This window comes from Petaurus breviceps, unplaced genomic scaffold, assembly GCF_028583685.1.
Source record: "Petaurus breviceps papuanus isolate PSGF00001 unplaced genomic scaffold, PetGlider_PUasm1.0 189, whole genome shotgun sequence".
NCBI classification, from domain to species: domain Eukaryota; kingdom Metazoa; phylum Chordata; class Mammalia; order Diprotodontia; family Petauridae; genus Petaurus; species Petaurus breviceps.
The window spans coordinates 18,700,365-18,725,969 of record NW_027185809.1 but is presented as its reverse complement, the minus strand read 5'-3'; the positions used below and the strand labels follow the sequence as shown (position 1 = coordinate 18,725,969).

The 25,605-nt window shown below is 37.7% G+C and overlaps 1 protein-coding gene across 1 annotated transcript in view; it reads left to right on the top strand.

The window, feature by feature from the left end:
• The window catches only part of SYNE2 (spectrin repeat containing nuclear envelope protein 2), a 493,787-nt gene that overhangs the window by 121,663 nt on the left and 346,519 nt on the right, over positions 1 to 25,605 (top strand). Inside the window, exons 9-11 of the mRNA XM_069091728.1 lie at positions 8,933 to 9,033; positions 11,167 to 11,268; positions 15,643 to 15,780. Coding sequence (XP_068947829.1) covers positions 8,933 to 9,033; positions 11,167 to 11,268; positions 15,643 to 15,780 — 341 coding nt within the window. The remainder of the gene's footprint in view (positions 1 to 8,932; positions 9,034 to 11,166; positions 11,269 to 15,642; positions 15,781 to 25,605) is intronic.

Genomic DNA, 25,605 nt, shown 5'->3' with positions numbered 1-25,605 from the left:
AGATTTGGATGTTTTCATAGACTATAAACTCAATATGAGTCATCAGTGTGATGAAGCAACCCAAAATAGCTGGTTTTGAGCTGCATTAAGAGAGGTATAACTTCCAGGAGTAAGATGATAGTTCCCCTCTACTCTGCTCTTGTCACACATCATCTGTGGATTGTGTTCATCTCTGGGTCCCACATTTAAAGAAGGACATTGATAAGCTATAGAGTGTCCAAATGAAGACAACTGGAAAACTGAAGGACCTTGAGTCCATGTCACATGAAGATCATTAGAAAGAACTGGGGATGTTTATCCTGCAGAAGAGGCATGGCAGGACATGATGGCTGTCTTCAACTATTTAGAAGACTGTCATGTAGCAGAGGGAATAAACTTGATTTATTTTCGCAGAAGCAAGAATATCATGGAAAAGTCAGAAAAAAGTGAATTTAGACTTAATGTCAAGAAAAACTTCCTAATGATTAGAGCTGTCTATAAGTAGAATAGATGGATGTCCTAGCCTTCCCCAATTTGGGGGTCTTCGTGATCTTCATTAGGTTTAATGACTATCTAGTAATTTACAGTAGGGATTCCTTTAAGTTATGAATTAGAGGAGTTCTTTTCTATCTCTAAAATTCCTTAATTCTACTACAAAAGTACTACTATATGTAAAAAACCTTTTCTTAGACTTGTGATCTATACCTAATAGTGGAATTGCTGGGGGAAAGAGCATGTTTATGTAAGTTAATATTTTTAGTATAATTCCAATTGTTCTCTAAAACTTTTGGATCAATTCCCAACTCCACCAACAGTGCATTTATATTCCTATCTTCCCATAGCTCTTCCAACATTTACCATTTTCATTGTCTGTCTCTTTTCCAATCCAATGGGTGGAAGGTAAAACCTCAGGGTCATGTTATTTGTATAAATTTTGACATCATGTTGGAGAATAATTTACTTAATCAGTTTATCAATACATCTACATAAAGATAATAATTAAACTCATGGGAGATAATGAAATTAACAAGGAGAAGGTAAAGACAGAAGAGAAGAGGACAGTTTGGTGATGAAATATGGATAATAATCTATCAAAGGAGACTTAAGGGGTGGTCAGACACATAGAAAGAGAACTAAGAGAAAGCGTTATTATGAAAACAGAGGAAAAAGTGATCAACAGTGTCAGATGCAAAAGCAAAGAAGGGTAAAGATTGAGAAAAAAGCCTCATATTTGGCAATTAAGAGACCATTGGTAACTTTGAAGAGAAGAGTTTTTGTTGATGGAAGCTGGATTGCAAGGGATGGAGAAATAAGTGAGATTAGAGGAAGTGGAGATAATGACAGTACCCAGTTTTTTTCTAAGAGTTTGGCTATGAAAAAGAGGAGAACTATAGGATGATAACTTAAGGGTGTAGCAGAGTCAAGTGAAATTTTTCCCCCTTTTTAATATTTAATTTTTCCCAATTATGTGTAAAAATAATTTTTAACATTTGTTTTTTTAAAATTTTGATTTCTAAATTCCCTTCCTCCCTCCTCCTCCCTTCCTTGAGAAGGGCAAGCAATTTGATATAGGTTATACATATGCAGTCATGCAAAACATATTATTCATGTTTTGAAAGAAAACACAAACCCAAGACAGGCAAAGAAAGTAGAAAAGTATGTTTTGATCTACATTCAGATTCCATCAGTTCTTTTTCTGGAACTGGATAGGATTTTTCATCATAGGTCTTTCAGGATACCTAAGTCCTGAGAATACCTAAGTCATTCATAGTTGATCATAGTACAATATTGCCATTACTGTGTTCAATGTTCACCTGGTTCTGATAATTTTACTTGTAAGTCTTTATAGGTTCTTTCTTTTTTTTTCAAATGCTTTATTAACTTCTGATTTACATCATTCATTTCCGCCAGATTTTGAGTTACTAATTTTCTCCCTGTTTTTCCGCTATCTACCGCCCCAAAATAGCAGTCCCACAGGATATCCCCTCCTCCAATCTGCTCTGTCCCATATTTTCTCCCATACCCCTTTCAATTTTTCCAGTATGGCATGGTGGATCTCTATGCCCCAGTGCCTATATATCTTATTTCCCAATTACATGTAAAGTAGTATTAATAATAGTAAATATGTATATATATATATATATATATATATATATATATATATACTTAAACATTTGATTTTAAAACTTTGATTTCCAGATTCATTCCCTTCCTCCCTTGTCACCCACCCTTACTGGGAAGATAAGCAGTTCAGTATACGTTGTACATGTGTAGCTAATGCAAAACAATAACATAGTAGACATATAAATAACATATATTTCCCTCCCTCCTATCCCACCTCCCACTTGTTCTATTCTCTACTTTGATCCTGTCCCTTTTCAAAAGTGTGTGCTTCCAACTTCCCTCCCCCCCAGCCTGCTCTCCTTTCCATCATCCTCCCTTTCATCCCCTTCCCCCCTACTCTCTTATAGTGTGAGATATCCTATTTAGTGTGTATTTCATTCCCTCCCCTAGCCAAATTCAATGAGAATAAGGTTGACCCATTCCCTTTTGCCTTCCTATTCTTCCCCTCCATTGTAACCATTTTCCCTTGCCTCTTCTATATGAGATAGTTTACCCCATTCTGTTTCTCCCCATTTCCTCTCATTATATTCCTCTCTCACTTCTTAATTTCACCTTTTAAGTATCAGCCCTTCCTATTAAATTGGTCCTGTGCTCTCTGTCTATGCATACCTGTAAACATATATACACACATTCACATATGTATACATATGCCCACAAACCCTCATATATAGACATATATATATATATTTTTTCTATTCTCTTCAACTATTTTCATACTGAGAAAATTTCATCAGTTACAATTATTGTTTTTCCATGTAGGAATATTAATAGTTCAACTTTGATAAGTTCCTTATGATTTCTTTCCCTGTTTACCTTCTCATGCTTCCCTTGCTTCTTGTATCTGAATGACAAATTTTCTATTCAACTCTGGTTTTTTCATCAAGAATGCTTGAAAGTCCTCTATTCCACTGAATGACCATCTTTTCCCCTGAAAGATGATACTCAGTTTTGCTGGGTAGGTGATTCTTGGTTTTACTGCTAGCTCCTTTGACCACCGGAATATAATATTCCAGCCCTTCGATCCCTCAGTATAGAAGCTGCCAGATCCTGTGTTATCCTGATTGTGTTCCCATAGTATTGAAATTGTTTCTTCCTGGGTGCTTGTAATATTTTCTCCTTGATCAGGGAATTCTGAAACCTGGCTATAATATTCCTAGGAGTTTTCTTTTTGAGATCTTTTTCAGGAGGTGATTGGTAGATTCTTTCAGTCTCCATTTTGCCCTCTGGTTCTAAAATATCAGCTCAATTTTCTTTGAGCATTTTTTGAAGGATGACTTCTAGGTTCTTTTTTTTTTTTGATCATGACTTTCAGGTAGTAAAATAATTTTTATATTAGCTCTCCTGGATCAATTTTCCTGGTCAGTAGTTTTCCCAATGAAATATTTCACAGCATCTTGATTTCTCATAAAGTCATTAGCTTCCATTTGCTCCAATCTAATTCTGAAGGAATGATTCTCCTCAGTGAGCTTTTGAGATTCTTTTTCCATCTGGCAAATTCAGCTTTTTAAGGCATTCTTCTCCTCATTGTCTTTTTGAGCCTCTTTTACCATTTGAGTTAGTCTATTTTTTAACGTGTGATTTTCCTCAGTCAGGCTGTTGACTCTCATTTCGTAATTTTCTTGCATTGTTCTCATTTCTCTTCCCAATTTTTCCTTCACTTCTCTTATTTGATTTTCAAAATCCTTTTTAAGGTCCTCCATGGCCTGTAACCAGGTCATATTTTCCTTTGAAGCTTTGGTGCAGGAATTCTGACTTCACTGTCTTCCTCTTGTTCCATGCTTTGATTCTTTTTGTCCCCAAAATAGGAGTGTAAAGTTGGGTTGCTGTTTGCTTTGCTTTTTCTTTTGCTTGCTTGTATTGCCACTAAATTACTTGAGTTTTGAGATTTTTGCCACAGTAGGACTCTGCCACCAGACAGTGGAACTTTGTCCTGGTCGCTGAGGTTTTCTCAGCTGCCAAAGGAATTAGTTGGGTGCCCTCTCTGAAGCCTGCACATGCTCTGGAAAGCTTGTCACACACCACAGGTCCTCCACCTTAGACCAAAATCCAGATCCAAGCAGTTTAAAGCAAGAGTGATTACCCCTTAGACTGGTTGCTTGGTCCCCCTACAATCTGCAGGCCAGGAGCTGAAGCTGTTATGTGGCAGGCGTCTGCGTGGCTCAGCATCTTCTTGCCCCAGGGGCAAAAGCCAACTGCACTCCCAAACTACTGGATCCCATAGCCCACACTGCACAGACCTCTCACTTTGTCCTTAGCATCTATGGGTTGATAATTCTGGAAACTGCCACAGCTGCTGGTGATCTGAAGTCCCTCCAGCTGGTGGCTGGCTGTGGCTGCCCTGAGGCTAAGCCCTCCTGTTAGTGCGGGGCTGGGGTCAGCTCCCAGAGAGCCGCTTCCTGCCAGTCTGCTGGGTTATCCTTAGTGGGAGGTTAACTTCTCTGTGTCCTATTGTGGGTTCTGTAGCTCCAAAGTTTGTTCAGAGTCACCTTTTATATGAATTGGAAGAGGTGGAAGCTGGAGCCCTGCAGAAGTCCTATTTCTTCTCTGCCATCTTGACTACACAGAGCATAATTATTTATCTCTGAGATCTTCTAAGTATTTTTTAGTATTAGTATGCTCTGATTAAGCGATACTCATTTTCTGTAATCTGTGATGGTTCTTTTGACAGCTGACCTAGAGAGATTGAAAGATTTCATATGATTTATTCATTGTTTACCAGAGCTTTTAGCATTGTGGTCTGTATTGAATTCCAGTTGATTTCATTTGATTGGAATGTCTAGGTTAGACAAGATAGTTTTAGAAGTCTCCCCTAGCTGACGATGAATGAATGAATGAATAAAATGAATGAAAGTAGTAATAATGATAATAATAGCTAGCATTTATATAGTGCTTTAAGGTTTGCAAAACTTTTTTAAAATATTATCTCATCTTATCATTACAACAACCCTGGGAGCTAGGTGCCATTATTATCCATGCTTTACAGATGAAAAACAAATCTATTAAGACTGAACATCTATCTTAAGCATTATGGGGTGAAAATAGAAGAGTAAACAAAATCCTTGCTTTCAAGAAGTTTACATTCTACTTGGAGTAGACAAGAATGTATAGGATGGTTCTAGCTCCAGGGGCAGCTAGGTGGCATAATGAATAAAGTGTCAGGAAGACTTATCTTCCTGAGTTCAATTTTGGCCTCAGCTAAATGACCCTGAGGAAATCACTTAAACCTGTTTGCCTCAGTTTCCTCATTTGTAAAATTAGCTCAAGAAGGAAATGGCAAACCACTCTAGTATCTTTGTTAAGAAAACCTCTATTGGGGGATGAAGAGTCCAGTGTGACTAAAAAATGTCTGAGCAATAAGAGCTCCAGGGTGTAGGGAAAAGCCCAGGAGTTTTTAGCCAGGAATTCTGTGATTCTGCAACAGTTAAAAATAAATCTCGTAAGTAGGTTTTCATACTTCTCTAATAATTTATCTATATAAATGCCAAAATTCTTTTGTCTCTATCCTGAGTGAGATTCTAAGGCTTCTATTTTCCTGATTTCTATGAGGAAGACCCTGGGTCATGTCTTCTTATTTCAAGGAGGGAAACATTTTTTTCTTACATTGCCTGTATTGGCACAAGTCCCTTTCTGAATCTGGCATAAGGGGTGATGTCAATTAAAGAGTTGTCATGTCTCCTGAGGTAGACTCCATGCAGACATGGGGGAGGAACTTGGATTCACTATAAACCCTACCACATATAGTTGTTCCCATGAAGGAACTTGTAGTGTCTGTGAATTGGCTCTACAAACTTTAAAGATATCTGATCAAAATGGAATTTGCTCCCCCAGCAGTGAAAATCTTGTGACTCACTGTCACTGGATGCCTACTATGTTTATTGGTGATAACCCTGCAGGTCAGATCCTTGAGCAACATTATGCTGTAGATAGAGTTTGTTTTAGGTATCTTCTCAATCCTATTTCCCTTCTTTCTACCCTCTTTTTGCCCCCTAAGGACTCAGTGGTCTCATACTGCCTCTTCACTGGCCAAGTCTTTCCTGCCATGTCTGGACTATCCAACATTTTCCATTCAAAAACTTTCCTTCATCTTGATATCATATTGCAAGGCTACCTAATTCACATTAGGATGTTAATAAAACTTAATTGTTTATTAGTCAATTTAGAGCAGGGAGGGACTTTGCATATTTTCTGTTATAGCTCTTTTATTTTACAAATGAGGAAAACTGCAAACTATAGAAGTCATTTATTTGCCCATTCTCTAGAGTGTATGCATTTTAACTGAGTATAATGCAATATATCTCAGCTTAATTTGAGGCCTTTTTGAATCTTTCTTAGCATCCATAAAATCAGGCCAAAAGAGTGTATCAGTTGACCTACAGCTTGTAACCCAAGCATCAACAACCCTTTAGAGTTTCCATTAAAACTGACCCACCCATACATTTTATAAGTTACTTCCAAATCCTAGCACAATATTTATAAAAATTAATGTGTTTTATTAAGGACATTGAATTTAGGTATAAAAGATAATACATTTCAGACACAGTCATTTTTAGCTTCTCTGCCTTGGAGCTAGATGACTACTTTGCCATACCTTTCTTCTAGTTTTTTTATTGTTTGGGAATAACTGAGCAAAGGTGAATTTCAGCGTAATCTGTTTTCAATCATCATAAATTCAAAAATAGTGAAGTTGAGAGGAATATGTTTTTTACTTTTCCAATCTTCTACTTTCTGGTTTCTCAGCCTCTGCAAGCCCAGAAAGTGTTTGCCTTCTGCCACTTTCGGCTCTGTTCTACCATTTTTACCCTAGAGCTTCTAGTGGGCAGGCAGCCAGAGACTCTCAGAGTGAGGAATATTTTGGGATTATTGTTTTTTTTGGGGGGGTTAACAAGCTTACTTTAATCAGTCAAACATATATCATTTACCTAGTTCAGGGTAAAAAGCTCAGCACCCCGAACTTCAGAATATACAGACAGAATTATCAAGACAGAGAAACATATGAAGCAGACAGGTTTCCAAACTGTCCACATTACATCCATACCAAATCACAGTTACCATCAACATCTGGGTTTTTCAAACCAGGGGGTCTCTCAACAATGGCTTCCCAGAGTCTCTTCTGATCAAATCACAGAACACTTCTCAAAGTGAGCCCCAAAGCAAAGCCTCACATCAGGGATTATATAGCCTTCTCCTGGGTCAGAGAATGTAACCACCCTCTTGACCCACTGCCCAATCACACAGCATCAAGGTGTGGGCATTCCTGAAAACCAAGCCTCCTGCCACAGGCTCCACGTGACCACATTCAGCCTATTAGGAGGCAGAGTATATTTTCAAATCAAGGAAGGTTCTCAGAGTCTCTTAAGCCTATCAAAGGGCCTAGGGGCAGGGAAGATCTTTAAATTTGCATTTCCATTACATTAGGCCCCAAGATCTTTCATGCCCATAGCAAAGTCAATTTACTTTTGAATTAGCACTAAACATCTCTTAGGTCACATTTTCAAGATACAGAACTATAGTTACCAAAGTGGCCACTGGGCCTTAAACAAACACCAAGTACATTGCATTATCACCTCATTTCAAAACAAGAGTCCAAATAAAGTTCTCTTGGGCAGAGGGGGGGATGTCCTTCCCCTCACACAGCTCCAGCCCCTGCTTCCAAGTACAGAGAGGGGGCTGGGCAACAAAAGCAACAAGGTGGGGTCCTTGGGGGTCCAGGGCACTTCATCGCACCCACCATAGTCACAAGTCCATCCTCCCCCTGGGTCCCAAACTGTGGGATGCATCAAGGAAACACATCCAGTGCCCCTGCTTTGCTGCTCAGTTTTCAAATCTTTTCCTGTGGCTGAATTCTGAACTCCTGGGTTCCTTCTCCTCCCGCAGGCAGCAGCCACTCTTGGCTTCTGCCCAGGTTCCGATGCAGGCAGCTCACCATTCCTGCTCTCAGTTCAGCAAATTCTGCATGCAGGCCATTCTTCTCTCCTGGTCCATGGCTCCACAGAGTCACAGCTACCACAAATGGGAAACAAACAATTATCCCAGCCCCCATATTTTCTTTTACTCTGGAGATCCCATCCTTGTCACCCTTTTGTATCAGCAAGCACCCCAGCATCCCCAGGGTGGCTGCCAACACAGGTTCTTTGATCTGCTTTGCTAAAGGAAAGCAACTCAAAATGGGTTAACAAGCTTACTTTAATCAGTCAAACATATATCATTTACCTAGTTTGAGGAAAAAGGTCAGCACCCCGAACTTCAGAGTATACAGACAGAATTATCAAGACAGAGAAACAGATCAAGCAGACAGGTTTCCAAACTGTCCAACCATTACATCCATACCAAATCACAGTTACCGTCAACATCTGGGTTTTTCAAAGCCAGGGGGCTCTCAACAACGGTTTCCCAGAGTTTAATCTGATCAAATCACAGAACACTTCTCAAAGTGAGTCCCTGGAATTATTGTTGAAGCTGCTATATAGCATAATCTATTCTGGTGAGTGAATTATTGTTAAACACATATCTGCTGACTTTATTTTTGTTGTTGTTGCTAAATAAAAAAATATATATTATTTATTTGTAACATTCTTTTTGAGTTCCAAATTCTCTCCCTCCCTTCCACCTCTTTCCCACACATTAAGAAGGCAAGTAGTATGATATCAATTATATCATATAAAACATATTTCCACATTAGCCATGTTGCAAAAAGTAAAAAAAAAAAGATTAAGTTAAAGAATTATATTTCAATTTGTACTCAGAGTTATCTGATGATTATAATAAATTTTATGATCAAATCGGAAACTGGTTAAAAAATAAAAAGGTAATGGTATGATCTGTTTTGCAGATGTTGATGTTATCAACCCGGATGAAAAATCAATCATGACATATGTGGCCCAATTTCTGCAGTATTCCAAAGATTTGCCTGTGTTTGGAGAGGAAGTTGAGGTAGCTGTTTGTATTATCACCAACGAAGTTAATTTTGTTCTCTACTTATAGTTCTCTCAACTGTCAAAATGTTTCTTTGTCATTCTTGCAACAAGGTGTCATGAAAATTATCCTTATACTCTTATTTAGTAATTTGACCATTTCTTTTGTCACACCTGTAAATCAGAAGCATAACTGGGAGGTTGAAATTTCATACTGCTGAAAGGAAAATACACTAAGGCTCCCTCCATTCCCTCCTTGGCTTCCATTTAAATCAAGAGATCTTATTCAAGAGGAATTTGGAAAGATGTATTTTGATAACTATTTAATGATATTGGTTTTCTTTGTAATTTTTTGTCTTTTAATTTCTGCATTTAAAAATAGACTCCCAAAGAACACAAAATGACACAGTTAAGAACCCTCCATTTCGATAAATGAAAGCATAGCTATACTTGTAAGCTGCTGATTATTTTTTTTTTCTGGAAATTTAACCATGTGGTCACCTTGTGTATATTGAAACTTACCGTAGGCTTATTTTTTGCCAATCACCATTTTGTAGATATTAAGACAGAGGCTTGCCTGGTGCAGAAGAGAGACACAAGCTGAATTTACTCTGTAGTTCACTTCAATCATTTCTGACCTGTTAGGCAGCTGCTATCTTCTTGATTTACTAACTAATTTTTTGAAAACAAAATCTGGATGAAGAAACTCAATTTGATTGTTCATGATGAACAGTAGAATGAGAGAAGCCTCTTTGTATTAATAGGAAAAAAAATCTTCTGCCTTATAGAGAATAAAGTCTAGGAAAGTAAAAAATAAAACGTACCTTTTCTGATGCTGCCAAAATAAGGATTCTATCTTTAGACAAGTGCAAATGCACTACACCTAAGATAATCAAACTATCCAAGCCAGCTCATGTTGGATACTGTAATATAATAGCATTGTCTAAGTGCTCAGGATCTTTGTTTGGGATTACCTAAATTGTTCAATCATTTAATCAGTTAATGAATTTTTAAAGTACCTAATGTGCTAGGTACTGGGGATACCAATACAAAGGAAGAGAATAATTCCAACTCTCAAGGAGTTTATATTCTATTAGGGATTGAGGGAGTTCTCAAGTATATGTATATATATAGAGAGAATAAATACAAGATTTTTAAGAGGGAGCACTAGTTATTGAGAAAAGAGGACATGATGTGAGGAGGTCATCTGCTGGAGGCAAAAAAGTAGGGATGGGGAATCAAGGGTGTTTATAAAAGGATTAGCCTTGGTAGTGAGGAGGCTCACCTCATTTTTAGAGACTGGAAGAAAGTGTGTGTGTGTGTGGGGGGGGGGGTATCCAATAAAGGGAGAATAGGGAACTCATGGCAAATGGTCCCAATTTTCTCAGTAAAGTTGAGTTGAAAAGAACTGTCTAAACTGATGCAGACTGAATTCTGAATTCTGTATTTATCATATTGATAATTTTTACATTCAGTAAATATTTATTAAGCACCTACTATGTACCAGGCTGGGCTAAGCACTTGTGGCACACTAATGTTCCATTTTATTCATACCAAAATTGTTTAGTCATTTTCCTTAGTTGATGGACATCCACTTCATTTCCAATTCTTTGCTACCACAAAAAGTGCTGCTATGAATGTCTTGGTGTATATGGGAACTTCCTTCTTAATAATGGCCTCCTAAGGGTCTAAGTGTAACAGTGGAATCTCTAGGTCAAAAGGCATGGAAATTTTAATGACTTTATTTATATAATTTCAAAATTATTTTACTTATATAAATATATACAATTATATGGCATATAATAGTACATATTTATATGTATTTATTCTAAAATGATTACATAATTCTAAAATGCTTTTCAAAATGGTTATACTAATTCACAGTTCTGCCAACAGTGCACTCATGTGCCACAACCTCTCCAACATTGACTCTTCCTATCTTTTAACATCTTTGCTGATTTTCAGAGTGAGGTAAAACCTTAGAGTTGTTTTGATGTGCATTTCATTTATTATTAGTCATTTACGGTATTTTTATATGGTTGTTAATAGTTTGGAATTTATTTGAGAGCTGGTTGTTCATATCACTTTACCAAGTATCTAATGACTACCCATTCTATGACCAAAGTGATTTTCTTGTTGTTCTGAACATTAGGAAAAGGTAAAAGATGCCACAGTCTGGTTGATTTCGCAAGAAGAAAAGTTTCATGAGTTACAGATGGAGTCAGAAAAGGGAACATACTTTAAAAAATCTCAAGTAAGTGCAAAAGTTATTGACTTACATAGAACTTTGATTTAATTCATAGTGTATGTTAAAAAATTTAACTTTATTTTTTCTTTAAAATTTTTAAATTAAATTTTGTTTATTTTTAGTTTACATCATTCATTTCAACAAGATTTTGAGTTACAAATTTTCTCCCCGTCTTTCCCCTACCCACCACCCCAAAACAGCAATCCCACTGTATACCCCCTCCCCCAAGGGAAGGTTCTGCTCTCTCCTATATCTTTCCCATCCCTCCTACCACTTTCCAGTAGGGCAAGATGGATTTCTATACCCCAGTGCTTGCATATCTTATTTCTCAGTTGCATGTAATAATAATAATAATAATATATTTTTTAAACATTTGATTTTTAAAATTTTGAATTCCAGATTCTTTCCCTTCTTCCCTCATGACCCACCCTTACTGGGAAGATAAGCAATTCCATATAGGTTGTATATGTGTAGCCATGCAAAACATTTCCATATAGTGGATATATTGTGAAAGACTGACCATCCTCAATCCTATCCCTATTCTATTCTGTACTTTGACCCTGTCCCTTTTCTAAAGTGTGTGCTTTTTACTACTCTCCCCTCCACCATCTCCCTCTTATCCTCTATCCTCCTACTCTCCTGTAGGGTGAGATACCCTATTTAGTGAGTATGTCATTCCCTCCCTAAGCCAAATTCCATGAGAGTAAGGTTCACCCATTCCTTTTTGCCTTCCTGTTCTTCCCCTCCATTGTAACCATTTTCCCTTGCCTCTTCTATATATGATAATTTACCCCATTCTGTCTCTCCCCATCTCCTCTCATTATATTCCTCTCTCACCTCTTAATTTCACCTTTTAAGTATCATCCCTTCCTATAAAATTGGTCCTGTGCCCTCTATGTATACCTGTACACATATATACACACACTCACATATGTATTCATACGCCCATGTACCTTCCTATATATAAGTATATATATATACATGCACACACACACATATTCCCTTCAACTATCCTCATACTGAAAAAAGTTTCATAAGTTACAATTATTATTTTTCCATGTAGGTATGTAAATAGTTCAACTTTGATAAGTTCCTTATGATTTCTTTTCCCTGTTTACCTTCTCATGCTTCTCTTGCTTCTTGTATCTGGATGGCAAATTTTCTATTCAACTCTGGTTTTTTCATCAAGAATTCTTGAAAGTCCTCTATTCCACTGAATGACTATCTTTTACCCTGAAACATGATACTCAGTTTTTCTGGGTAGGTGATTCTTGGTTTTAATCCCAGCACTTTTGACCTCTGGAATATCATATTCCAAGCCCTTCAGTCCCTCAGTGTAGAAGCTGCCAGATCCTGGGTTATCCTGATTGTGTTTCCACAATATTCAAATTGTTTCTTCTTGGCTGCTTGTTTCTTCTTGATCTGGGAACTCCAGAACTTGGCTATAATATTCCTAGGAGTTTTCTTTTTGGGATCTTTTTTCAAGAGGTGATTGGTGGATTCTTTCAACTTCTATTTTGCCCTCTGGTTCTAAAACAGGGAAATTTTCTTTGTGAATTTCTTGAAGGGTGATTTCTAGGTTTTGTTTTTGATCATGGCTTTCAATTAGTCCAATAATTTTATAATTATCTCTCCTGGATCTGTTTTCCAGGTCAGTGGTTTTTCCAATGAGATATTTCACATTGCCTTCTATTTTTTTTATTTGTTTGGATTTCTTTAATAGTATCTTGATTTCTCATAAAGTCACTAGCTTCTACTTGATCCAATCTAATTCTGAAAGAATGATTCTCTTTCAGTGAGCTTTTGATATTCTTTTTCCATCTGGCAAGTTCGGCTTTTAAAAGCATTCTTCTCCTCATTGCCTTTTTTGAGCCTCTTTTGCCATTTGAGTTAGTCTATTTTTTAAAGTGTTAGTTTCTTCAGTCAGGTTGTTGACTCTCTTTTCCTGATTTTCTTGCATCATTCTCATTTCTCTTCCCAATTTTTCCTCCACTTCTCTTATTTGGTTTTCAAAATCCTTCGTATGCTCCTCTATGGCCTGTAACCAGCTCGTATTTTTCTTGGAAGCTTTTGGTGCAGGAGTTCTGACTTCACTGTCTTCCTCCTGTTCCATGCTTTGATCCTTTTTGTGCCCAAAAAAGGAATCCAGAGTTGGATTGCTGTGCTTGCTTTGCTTCCTTTGCTTGCTCATGTTGCCACTTAATTACTTGACTTTTGAACTTGTTGCCACAGTAGAACTCTGTCTCCAGAGAGTAGAGCTTTGTCCCAAATCCTGGGGTTTTTGCAGCTGCCAGAGGTATTAGTTGGCTACCCTCTCTGAAGCCTCCACACACTCTGCCTCACTGGTCACACACCCTAGGACCTCCACCCTAGACAGTAATCCAGATCCAAGTAGGTTAAAGCAAGGGCAATTACCCTTCAGACTGGTTTCTTTGTCCTCCTACAATCTGCAGTCCAGGAGCTCTGTGGTGGCTACTGCACCTCAGCTCCTTTCCCTCTGGGGGCACAGGACAGACCACACTCCTGAATTCCCTGTTCTCAAAGTCTACACTGACCTTTCACTTTGTCTTTGGCATTTATTGGTTGATAATTCTGGAAACCACCACAGCTGCTGGTGATCTACTCTTGTCATGTCCCTCTGGAAGTGGCTGGTTGTGCTGCTCTTAGGCTAAAACCTTAGGCTCACACATCCAGTGCGTTGCCATGAAACCTTCCTCCCAGCCTGCTGGGCTGCCTTCAGTGGGAGATTTGTTTCTCTCCATCACTTTGTGGGTTCTTAGCCCTAAAGTTTGTTTAAGGCATTCTTCTCCTCATTGGCTTTTTGAGCCTCTTTTGCCATTTGAGTTAGTCTATTTTTTAAGGTGTTACTTTCTTCAGTCAGGTTGTTGACTCTCTTTTCCTGATTTTTTTGTATCATTCTCATTTCTCTTCCCAATTTTTCCTCCACTTCTCTTATTTGGTTTTCAAAATCCTTCTTAAGCTCCTCGATTGCCTGTAACCAGTTCATATTTTTCTTGGAAGCTTTTGGGACAGGAGTTCTGACTTCATTGTCTTCTTCCTGTTCCATGCTTTCATCCTTTTTGTCCCCAAAATAGGAATCTAAAGTCACATTGCTGAGCTTGCTTTGCTTCCTTTGCTTGCTCATGTTGCCACTCTATTACTTGACTTTTCAGCTTTTTGCCACTGTAGAACTCTGCTTCCAGAGAGGAGACATTTTTCCTAAATCATTGGGGTTTTTGCAGCTGCCGGAGCTATTAGTTGGGTGCCCTCTCTGAAGCCTCTACTGGCTTTGGCACATGGTCACATACCCCAGAACCTCCACCCTAGACAGCGATCCATATCCAAGCAGGTTAAAGCAAAAGCGACTTCCCCTCAGAATGGTCACTTGGTCCCCCTAATATCTGCAGACCAGGAGTACTGTGACAGCCGTTGCTCCTCAGCTGCTCTTCCTTCGGGGGCACAGGTCAGACCACAATCCCGGACTCCCTGTTTTCAAAGTCTACACTATGCTCTCACTTTGTCTTTGGCATTTATGGGTTGATAATTGTGGAAAACACCACAGCTGCTGGTGGTCTACTCTCCAGAAGTCTTTCCAGCCTGGGGCTGGTTGGGGCGGCCTGAGGCTAAACCTGGGCTTATGAAGGGCTGAGCTGTGCTCCCAGAGTGCTGCAATGGATTCTTCCTGCTGGCCTGCCGAGCTGCCTTCAGTGGGAGATTTGTTTCTCTCTGTCACTTTGTGGATTCTGTAGCCCTAAAGTTTTGTTTAGAGTCATTTTTTATGGGTAGTTGAGGTGGTTATGGGGGGAGTGCAGGGAGTTTTCCTGCTTCTACACTGCCATCTTGGTTCTGCCCCATAGTGTACTTTTTAGCCATCCTTAAGGGAGCTTATTATGTTGAGTAGACTTATTAAAAGTATTCATAAAGTAAAATTGTTTAAGTATAAACCTTAGAAAAACATTGTAGAATCAATCACCAAACATTGATTTAGTGCTTGCAAGGCTTAAAAGATTAATAAAAATATTAATGAGGTCATCACATATTCCACAGATTATCATTTTATTTCTCTTCCTCTTGCATAATGAGGTGGATTTGTTCATGTTGTAGTAGAAATGCCATAGCACTGATCTAGTGGTATGTAGCTCAGGGATATGTATCTTGATTACAGATATATCACTACATTAGTATCCTTAACTCTAGGGTGGAATGAGAGGAAAAATCTGTGTAATGAAAAAAGAGTAAGTTTAAGACCATAATATTAGCAGACTTTTTTCTAATCTGAATAGATTTTCATAAAAAAACAAAGAGAACAATAGTTAACTGAGGTTTATAGCTGAGGTTATAAAGGATACATGTTAAATTACCTCTTTATTTGAATTGTAGGGCATGCAAGCTTTTTTGGAGTCATTCAATGAAGAAAAAAAGGCCTTTTTGGATGTGTTGTCAATAAAAAGGAATGTGGCTGGGCTGGCCAATGATCAAACTCGGTTACGACAAGCATGGGATAAACTCACTTATCAGGTGATTTCTCATATATGGATTGTAGAAACTTTACTTGATTTCATTTAGGTTGGGCAAGGCTTTCTCCTTAGTGAATGGCAGTGTTTGACTTATGTTAGACTTTCATGGAAAATTCACCAAAGCGAAGGGAAAACTACCAGCAGGTATGTTGTTACATACCTGCATATGTTGTTAAAAAAAAAATTGGAATAATGAGTGGAGCCCAAAATCTTTTTTTTTTTTCCTTTTTTTTTTTTGTAGGGGGGAAGGCAGGGCAATTGGGGTTAAATGACTTGCCCAAGGTCACAAGGTTAGTTTTGTGTTAAGTGTCTGAGGTCTGATTTGAACTCAGGTCGTCCTGACTCCAGGGCCAATGCTCTATTTACTGCACCACCTAGCCACCACTGCCCAAAATCTTTATATTTCAACTTTCGTATCCTTGAAGGTCAACTCCAATTTTCCATGGTCCTATTTTAATAAAAGCTTAATGGAAACAGGTATTCTCTCATGCCACTGAGCAAAACTTCAACACTGTTCTTTTGGTATAGTAATCCACACAGATATTTGCCATATGGCCCTAGGCTAACATGAGTAGGGCAAATATAAGAACTATTTGGAAAAAATGAGAAAAACAAGAAAAAAATGAGCTTCTGAATATCTTAGTTTTAGCATTTGTGTGTCTGAGCATGTCTCACTGGGCTTTTCTTATTCTATTCTATTCTAAAGTAAATAACAGCAATGCCTCATTTCTAGGGTACCAACTAAGTGGATTTCCAAATAGCTAAAACCTAGCCATTAAACCTGTAGTAATCTTTTTTTTTTTCTGGTGGACATACTTTTAAGGACATTTAGGGATAAACTTTCAAGATATTTACAAAAGGGAAAGATTCCAAAATAGTAGAAAGTGTCATAAATTAGTTTTACGTGTCCTTTCTTAAAGAAAGCGAAATATCAGCCACCACAACTGATGCATTTTTCCTACTTTCTCATATTTATATAATGTACATGATAATGGTCTGTGCTTGTGTCAGGGACATTTTCAACAAAAATGTGAGAAGATAATAAATAGGCTCTCACTAATGTTTTTCTATTGTTGACTCCCTCTTTATGAGCACATAACTTGATTGAGAGTTATAAAGTCTTGTTGTGCTTTTTTGTCAAGTGATTTTAAGAAAGCATTGAACTAAGTGGAATAAAATGCATGCAGCCCTGAAGGTTCTCCCAGACAAGATATTTCCCAGAAGTATTTCAAATTATACAAGCCTGTGACTCTTAGTTAATTTCCTTGCATCATAGCTGCCAAAGCACAGGTCTGATCTTGTCATTCCCCACTCAGTTAACTTCAGTGGCTCCAGACACATCTACTCTAAGAGCCAATGGAGTTTATTGAATAGGGGAATGACAATGATAATGACAATAGTGGCATTATCACCTTTCTTCAGTTTCCCTTTCTGGTCTAATTATGCATTATTCCAATTCATGAACTCTTTAGTCTAACCAAATTGACCTTCTTATTCTTATGCATCATTTCCTGTCTGTAGCCTTTTGCACAGGCTGATTCCTATGTCTACAATGTACTTGACCCAACTTCCATCTTTTAGAATCCCTGGTTTCCTCCAAAGCTCAGCAGTTTCTTAAAGCTCAGCTAAAATAGCACCTTCTACATGAAACTTTTCTTGCTTCTTTTCCCACATTCTTTTTTTTTTTTGCTTTTCGGATGGCAGTTGGGGTTAAGTGACTTGCCCAAGGTCACTCGGCTAGTTTTTGTGTAAAGTGTCTGAGGTCGAATTTGAACTTGGGTCCTCTTGACTCCAGAGCCGGTGCTGTATTCACTACACCACCTAGCCTCCCCTTTTCCCCACATTCTAAAGCCTTCCTTTCCCCTAAAAAAAATTACTGTTTAATTAATTTTGTCTATACTTATATATGCGCATGTTTCCTCTCCAGTAGAATATAAACTCCTTGAAGACATAAGACTTTAATTTATGTCTCTGTGTCTCTAGAACCTGGCATAATACCTGACATATTGTAGATGCTTAATACATACTCATTTATTGGCGATATATATTTGTTGATTGGTTGCTATGACAGATGAAATTATGGAGATAACTTTGTTCAGCGATCTACTGAATGTTAACTTCAAATGAGGTGTAAAACATAAAGACAATGGACTTAGGTAACCAAATCGCTCATCAGTGTCATAGAATGGCACACAATCCAAATGAAAGGATTTTCTTTTGATCATGAGCTTTTCCCAAAGTTCCTTTCATAGATAATATTGTATTTACCCAACCCTGGGACACCATGAATGGGTGGTATTAAGAGTCTACTTACTATATTCTAGGCACTGTGCTAACTGCCTTCTATAAATATTATTTCACTTGATCCTGAGAACAACCCTGGGTGGTAGGTGCTATTGTATCCCCATTTTATAGATGAGGAATTGGAGTAGACATAAGTTAAGTGATTGGCTCAGTCACCCAACTAGTAAGTTTCTGAGGTTGTTCTTAGGAATGAGTTTTCTTGGATCTAGGTTCAGATTTCTATCCACTAAGTCATGTATATGGCTGCCTAGAGAGTCACAGATCCTATGAAATAAAAGGGATTTATCTAGCCAACTACAATAGAAAACCAAAGTTCGGGAAAAAGTCATAAATTTTAGCCATGACAATTTCATATGGAACAAAAATTTCCATTAACTATTGGGAACTATTTTCCATATTAATGAGACTAATTAAATTAATTAGATTTCCTACGTGTTTCCTATATCTTCCTATGAAATCTCACTAACGCTAATTAAACAAAATGCTGAAAATTTCATTCATTTCATTTCTTGAAAATATGCATAGTTAATGAGATTTCCTATGTGTCCAGACTTTAGGGATTCCCTATGTACATAGATAGAGATGAGCAGTCCATTGAATTAATCAATAAATATCAGTGTTGGTCCTAAAAGAAAATGGTTGAAGAGGATTGGATGGGTCTTCATTTGGGGAAATTGTACAACGTTTTCAGTAATTCCATATTGCTCATTGGCCCCCAAACCTATCTCTTTAAAATCAGTATTGTCATGGTGACACTGTATGACTATGAAATATGGAACATTGTTATCTCAAAAGAATTAAAGTTATAAAATGCCCAAAGGACATGGAAAGATCAATCATAGGCATAATAGTTTGCAACATGCTACCAAAGACATGTCATTAAAGACTTAATCAGTGACATGTGTGACTAAACCAGCAGGCAGATTGACTGTGTAATGAGAATGAGAGACAGTCAAATATAATGAACATAATTTGATACTTTCTTGATGATTCAGGGTCAGTATTATGAAGAGTATTTTTTAATATAGTGATGACCTCAGGGCTGCTGAGTTGTATTGGACTTAAGTTTTATCTTTCTCTTTTTATCCCCAGGTTATTATGCTATTTTAGTTGTTAATCTCACTGTCTTTTGGGCTGCCCTCATTTTCCTGTGATTTTTTTTACAACCTCACCTTTTTCTTTTAGTTTTTTTTTAACAAATGCTTTAACTTCAAGTTTACGTGATTTATTTCCGCAAGATTTTGAGTTACAAATTGCCTCCCAGTTTTTCCCCCTACTCACCACCCCAAAACAGCAATCCCATTGGATATCCCCACCTCCAATCTGCTCTCCCCCATATCTTCTCCCATACCTGCTCTGACTTTCCAGTAGGATATGGTGGACCTCTATGCCCCAGTGCTTGTATATCTTCTTTCCCAGTTACATGTAAAAGAATATTAATAATAGTACATATACATACATACATACATATATATATGGGGGGGGGAGAGAGAGAGAGAGAGAGAAAAGAGAAGGAAAGGGAGAGAGAGAGAGAGAGAGAGAGTTTTAAACATTTGATTTTTAAACTTTGAATTCCAGATTCATTCCCTTCCTCCCTTATCACCCATCCTTACTGGGAAGATAAGCAGTTCAGTATAGCTTGTATATGTGTAACTATGCAAAACATTTCCATAGTGGAGATATTGTGAAAGACTGACTATATTTCTCTCCCTCCTATCCCACCTCCCACTTGTTCTATTCTCTATTTTGATCCTGTCCCTTCTCAAAAGTGGGTGCTTCCAACTTCCCTCCCCCCCCAGCCTGCCCTCCCTTCCATCATCCCCCTCTCATCCCTTTCCCCCCTACTCTCCTGTAGGGTGAGATACCTATTTAGTGTGTATGTCATTCCCTCCCTAAGCCAAATTCAATGAGAATAATGTTGACCCATATCCTTTTGTCTTCCTGTTCTTCCCCTCCATTGTGACCATTTTCCCTTTGCCTCTTATATATGAGATAGTTTACCCCATTCTGACTCTACCCCTCTCCTCTCATTATATTCCTCCATCACCTCTTTATTTCACCTTTTAAGTATCATCCCTTCCTATTAAATTAGTCTTGTGCCCTCTATCTATGTATAACTGTACACATATATACACACATTCATATGTCCATATAACCTCCTATATAGACATATATGTGTATATATATACACACACAAACACATATATGTGTATATATACATATATGTGTGTGTATACACTCCTACACATTTCTATTCCCTTTACTCTCATACTGAGAAAAGTTTCATCAGTTATAATTATTGTTTTTACATGTAGGAATGTAAATAATTCAACTTTGATAAGTTCCTAATGATTTCTTTTCCCTGTTTACCTTCTCATGCATCTCTTGCTTCTTGTATTTGAATGTCAAATTTTCTATTCAATGCTGGTTTTTTCATAAAAAATGCTTGAAAGTCCTCTATTCCACTGAATGATCGTATTTTCCCCTAAAACACGATACTCACTTTTGCTGGGTATGTCATTCTTGGTTTTAATCCCAGCTCCTTTGCCCTCCTGAATATCATATTCCAAGCCCTTCGATCCCTCAGTGTAGAAGCTGCCAGATCCTGGGTTATCCTGATTGTGTTTCCACAATACTGAAATTGTTTCTTTCTGGTTCCTTGTAATATTTTCTCCTTGATCTGGGAACTCTGGAACCTGGCTATAATATTCCTAGGAGTTTTCTTTTTGGGATCTTTTTCGGGAGGTGATCAGTGGATTCTTCCAACCTCTGTTTTGCCCTCTGATTATAAAACATCAGGGAAATTTTTCTTGAGAATTTCTTGAAGGATGATTTCTAGGTTCTTTTGTTGATCATGGCATTCAGGTAGTACAATAATTTTCAAATTATCTCTCCTGATTCTATTTTCCAGGTCAGTGGTTTTCCCAATGAGATATTTTACATTGCCTTCTATTTTTTCTTTTGTTTGGATCTGTTTAACAGCATTTTGATTTCTCATAAAGTCATTAGCTTCCATTTGCTCCAATCTAATTCTGAAGTAACGATTCTCCTCAGTGAGCTTTTGAGATTCTTTTTCCATCTGGCAAATTTGGCTTTTTAATTAAAATTAAAATTTGGCATTCTTCTCCTCATTGCCTTTTTGAGCCTCTTTTGCCATATGAGTTAGTCTATTTTTAAGGTGTTATTTTCTTCAGTCAAGTTGTTGACTCTCATTTCATAATTTTCTTGCATCGTTCTCATTTCTCTTCTCAATTTTTTTCCCATTTGTCTTATTTAGTTTTCAAAATCCTTCTTAAGCTCCTCTATGGCCTGTAAGCAGCTCATATTTTTCTTGGAAGCTTTTGGTGCAGGAATTCTGACTTCACTGTGTTCCTCCTGTTCCATGCTTTGATCCTTTTTGTCCCCAAAATAGGAGTATAAAATTGGGTTGCTCTGTTTGCTTTGCTTACCTTATTTACTCATGTTGCCACTCAATTACTTGACTTTGGAGTTTTTGCCACAGTAGGACTCTGCCACCAGACAGGGGAGCTTCATCCCAATTGCTGGTTTTTTCTCAGCTGCTGAAGGAATTAGTTGGGTGCCCTCTTTGAAGCCTCCACATGCTCTGGCAAGCTGGTCACACACCCCAGGACCTCCACCCTAGACCACAATCCAGATCCAAGCAGGTTAAAACAAGACTGATAACATCTAAGACTGGTTGCTTGGTCCCCCTACAATCTGCAGACCAGGAGCTGACGCTGCCATGTCGCGGGCAGCTTTGTGGCCACGGGGCCTTAGCGGTTTATCGCCCTGGGGGCAAAGACTGGATCACACTCTTGAACTACTAGATCCCAAAGTCCACACTGCACTGTCCTCTCACTTTGTTTTTGGAATTTATGGGTTGATAATTTTGGAAACCACTATAGCTGCTGGTGATCTGAAGTCCCTCCAGGTGGTGGCTGGCTATGGCTCCCCTGAGGCTGAAACCTTTGGAAGGAGCGGTTCTAGGGTCAGCTCCCAGAGTGCTGTGCTAGCTACTTCCTGCCAGCCTGCTGGGCTGTCCTCAGCAGGTGGTTAGCTTCTCTGTGTCATTTTGTGGGTTCTGTAGCTCCAAAGTTTGTTCAGAGTCACTTTTTACAAGAATTGGAGGAGGTGGAAGCCGGAACCCCATGGAAGTCCTGTTTCTACTCCCACATCTTGTCTCTGCCCCCAACCTCACCTTTTTCTATGGAGGTTTTATATCCATTTTGAGCTTATTCTCTATTTCATATTGCCACCCAACTAATCTTCTTTAAGCACAGATCTGACTAGGAAACTTTTCTCAGTAAACTCAATTGCTCCCTACTATCTCTAGAATCAAATATGAAGTCTTCTATTTAGCTTTTATATCTCTTCACAGCTTTGTCTAAAACTATCTTATGCCTTCTTTTGTTCATTGTTCCTCTTCCTGCATTTTATGATACAGTCTGGCTTTCTCTCCGTTTCTCACATTTGACAGTTCATCTTTCATCTTTGTGTCTTTATGCTGACTGTCCCTCACAACTGAAACGTTCTCCTTCACCTCTACCTTATAGAATCCCACTTTTCTCTTAAGACACAACTCAAGTATTACCTTCTTTTACATGAAGCCTTTCCTGATTTTCAACTTTTAATGCCTTCCCTCTCAAACTGCCTTCAATCTAGTGATATTGCATTTATTTTTTGTGTTTGTATATGTATATATATGTAGATTGTCATATATTTGTCTACATATCTGTCTGTCTGTCTATCTGTCTATCTATCTTTAAGTCCTTGTTGTCTTTCCCTTAAACTCTTTGTAATCTAGAGTTGTTTCATTCATTATATTTTTCCTCAGTTCTTGGTATCTCATAGATACATAATAAATGTTTTTTGATTTATTGATATGGTGTAAGATATAGATGTAAGCCTAATTTTCTGCCAAATTGTTTTCCAGTTTTCATAAAAGTTTTTTTTTTTTTTTTTTTTTTTGCCAAAGAGAAAATCCCCATAACAACAAAATTGCAGATTTGGTCCTTATCTCTATCCCTATCAGATTGTTGTGCTGATTTCTGCTTAATACTTTAGTTTGAGATCTAATCATGCTAGTGTCCCTTCCTTCCTACTTTTTACAAAATATTTCCCTTGTTTGTCCAGATGAAATTTGTTGTTATTTTGTCTACTTCTAGAAAGTAACCCCTTGGTAGTTTGACAGGCATGACATTATATTTGTAAATTAATTTTGGTAGTTTCCTCACCTTAATTTTATCGGCATGTCCCCATCATGAACAATTAATGTTGTTCCAGTTATTTGTCTTACAATACATTTGTAAAGAGGCTTTTATAGTTGTATCCGGATATCATTTCTTCAGTTAACTCCCAGATATTTTAGTATATGTAATTAGCTTGAATGAGATTTCTTTCCCTAGCTCCTCTTGCTGCATTTTGTTATTAATAAATAGAAATTTGTCTCAACTTGCCATTGCTACTTCTCTCTTGCTATCTTTTATTATTGTCCTCCTAAAGCCTTCTAAACCTGTTGCACAAATCTTTCCCTGGTTGTAATTCTTGATTGTAATTTAGGGCGAAACTAAATGTTGTTAAGGCAGCTAGGTGTCTAGAATGTCAGGCATGGTGTCAGGAAGACTTATTTTCCTGACTTCACATTTGTCTTTAGACACTTACTCGCTGTGTTACCCTGGGCAAGTCACTTAACCTTATTTACTTCAGTTTCCTCCTCTATAAAATGAACTGGAAAAGGAAATGGCAAACCACTCCAGTATCTCTGCCAAGAGGACCTCCAAGAAAACCCCAAATGGGGTCAGAGTCAGACACAACTGAAAACTACTGAATAACAAATATTATTTGGGAAAACACTATTAAGATTAAAGTTAAATACCCCCCCCCCCCATAAACCTTTAACCCATACCTGAGAAGTTAGCTTTGTGGTAGCAATTTTTGGGGGAGTTAATACTTTTTCACTTGTTTTTTGTCTTACTTTTGTGTTCAAAATATTTTGAAAGTTTGAGGTTTTTGGAAGTCTGACAGGTAGATAGCATGATTACATCTTTTTTTTTTTTGAGGGAAGGGGAGACAATAGGAGATCTTCTCCCTTTGATCATGAGTAGCTGAGAGTTGACTGTCATATAAATTTTTTTCTCTTTTTAACATGTGACCCTTACAAACAAAAAGAAAATTATTTTCTGCTTCTGTGAAAAGAAAGAATTAAGTTAATCTCAAGAGTCCCTTTTAGTTCTCTATGGTTCTCATTGGAGTTCATAGCTTTGGGAACTCTCTCTGGCTATATCACAGACTTTCTGGATGGTGAGAATAAATAATTTACTCTCGGGTTCAATCTGCTTTAGAGAGGTGTCAGGATAAAATGTAGTGCAAATTACTGTTGCACTAAAATGAGTTGTGTGTTCTAGCAATCAAATAGAGTAAAATTGTGCCTTTGCTTTAGCAAAAACAGTATGAGTTAGTGGAAAAAAGACTGAACAAGAGCTGAAAGGTCTGAATTATCTAGCTTTGTGAATTGGAATAAGCGACTTCCCCTTTCTAGGATTCAATTTCCTCATCTGGAAATTGAGTATGTTCAATTAGATGAACTCCCAGCATCTTTTCCAGCTCTAGGCTTCTGTGATTGTAAAATTTTAGGTTAAAATTTTTTTTTTTCATGAAATAGATGATGACATTGGTGTATAGTAAACTTTCTTTAAGATTCATTAATTTTTAGAATCTTAGATTTTGATCTTTCAGGAAAAGTCTTTCTTTTTTTTTTGTTTTTTGGAGGGGGGAAGATAGGGCATTTGGGGTTAAGTGATTTGCCTAAGGTCACAAGGCTAGTTTTTTTTGTGTTAAGTGTCTGAGGTCAGATTTGAACTCAGGTCCTCCTGATTCCAGGGCTGGTGAATAAAGATTCACTGTACCACCTAGCCACCCTGAAAAGTCTTCTTTCTAATCAGCCAGCATTTACTGCATTAACCAGCTCCCCCAGATAAGTAAATCATTTCTTTGTAGTCATGAATTTTTTAAGGCTGCTCATTCATGTCATTGGAACATTATTTATTGTCTGGTAAGTGGTAACTCAGTTGCTTGGAAAATAATGTCCCTCCCAAAGTGCCTAATTATAAAAGATAAGAAACCCTATCCAAGCTAGCATTTATTTTGCTGTTCAGTTGTTTTTCAATTATGTCCAACTCTTCATCACCCTATTTGGGGTTATTTTGGCAAAGATACCAGAGTGGTACCATTTCCTTCTCCAGCTCTTTTTATAGATGAGAGGAAACTAAGTCAAACAGGGTTAAGTGACTTGTCCAGGGTACTATGTCTTACAATGGATTTGAACTAAGGAAGATAAGTCTTCCTGACTCCAGGCCTGGTATTCTATTCACCATACTGCCTAACTTCCCAGCATTTGTACAGAGCTTTAAGGTTTGCAAAGCATTTTGCTTATGTCATCTCAATTGATATTCACAGTGCCTCTGTGAGTTAGATATTACTATCATTACCATTTTATAGATGTGGAAATTAAGGTCAAAAGAAG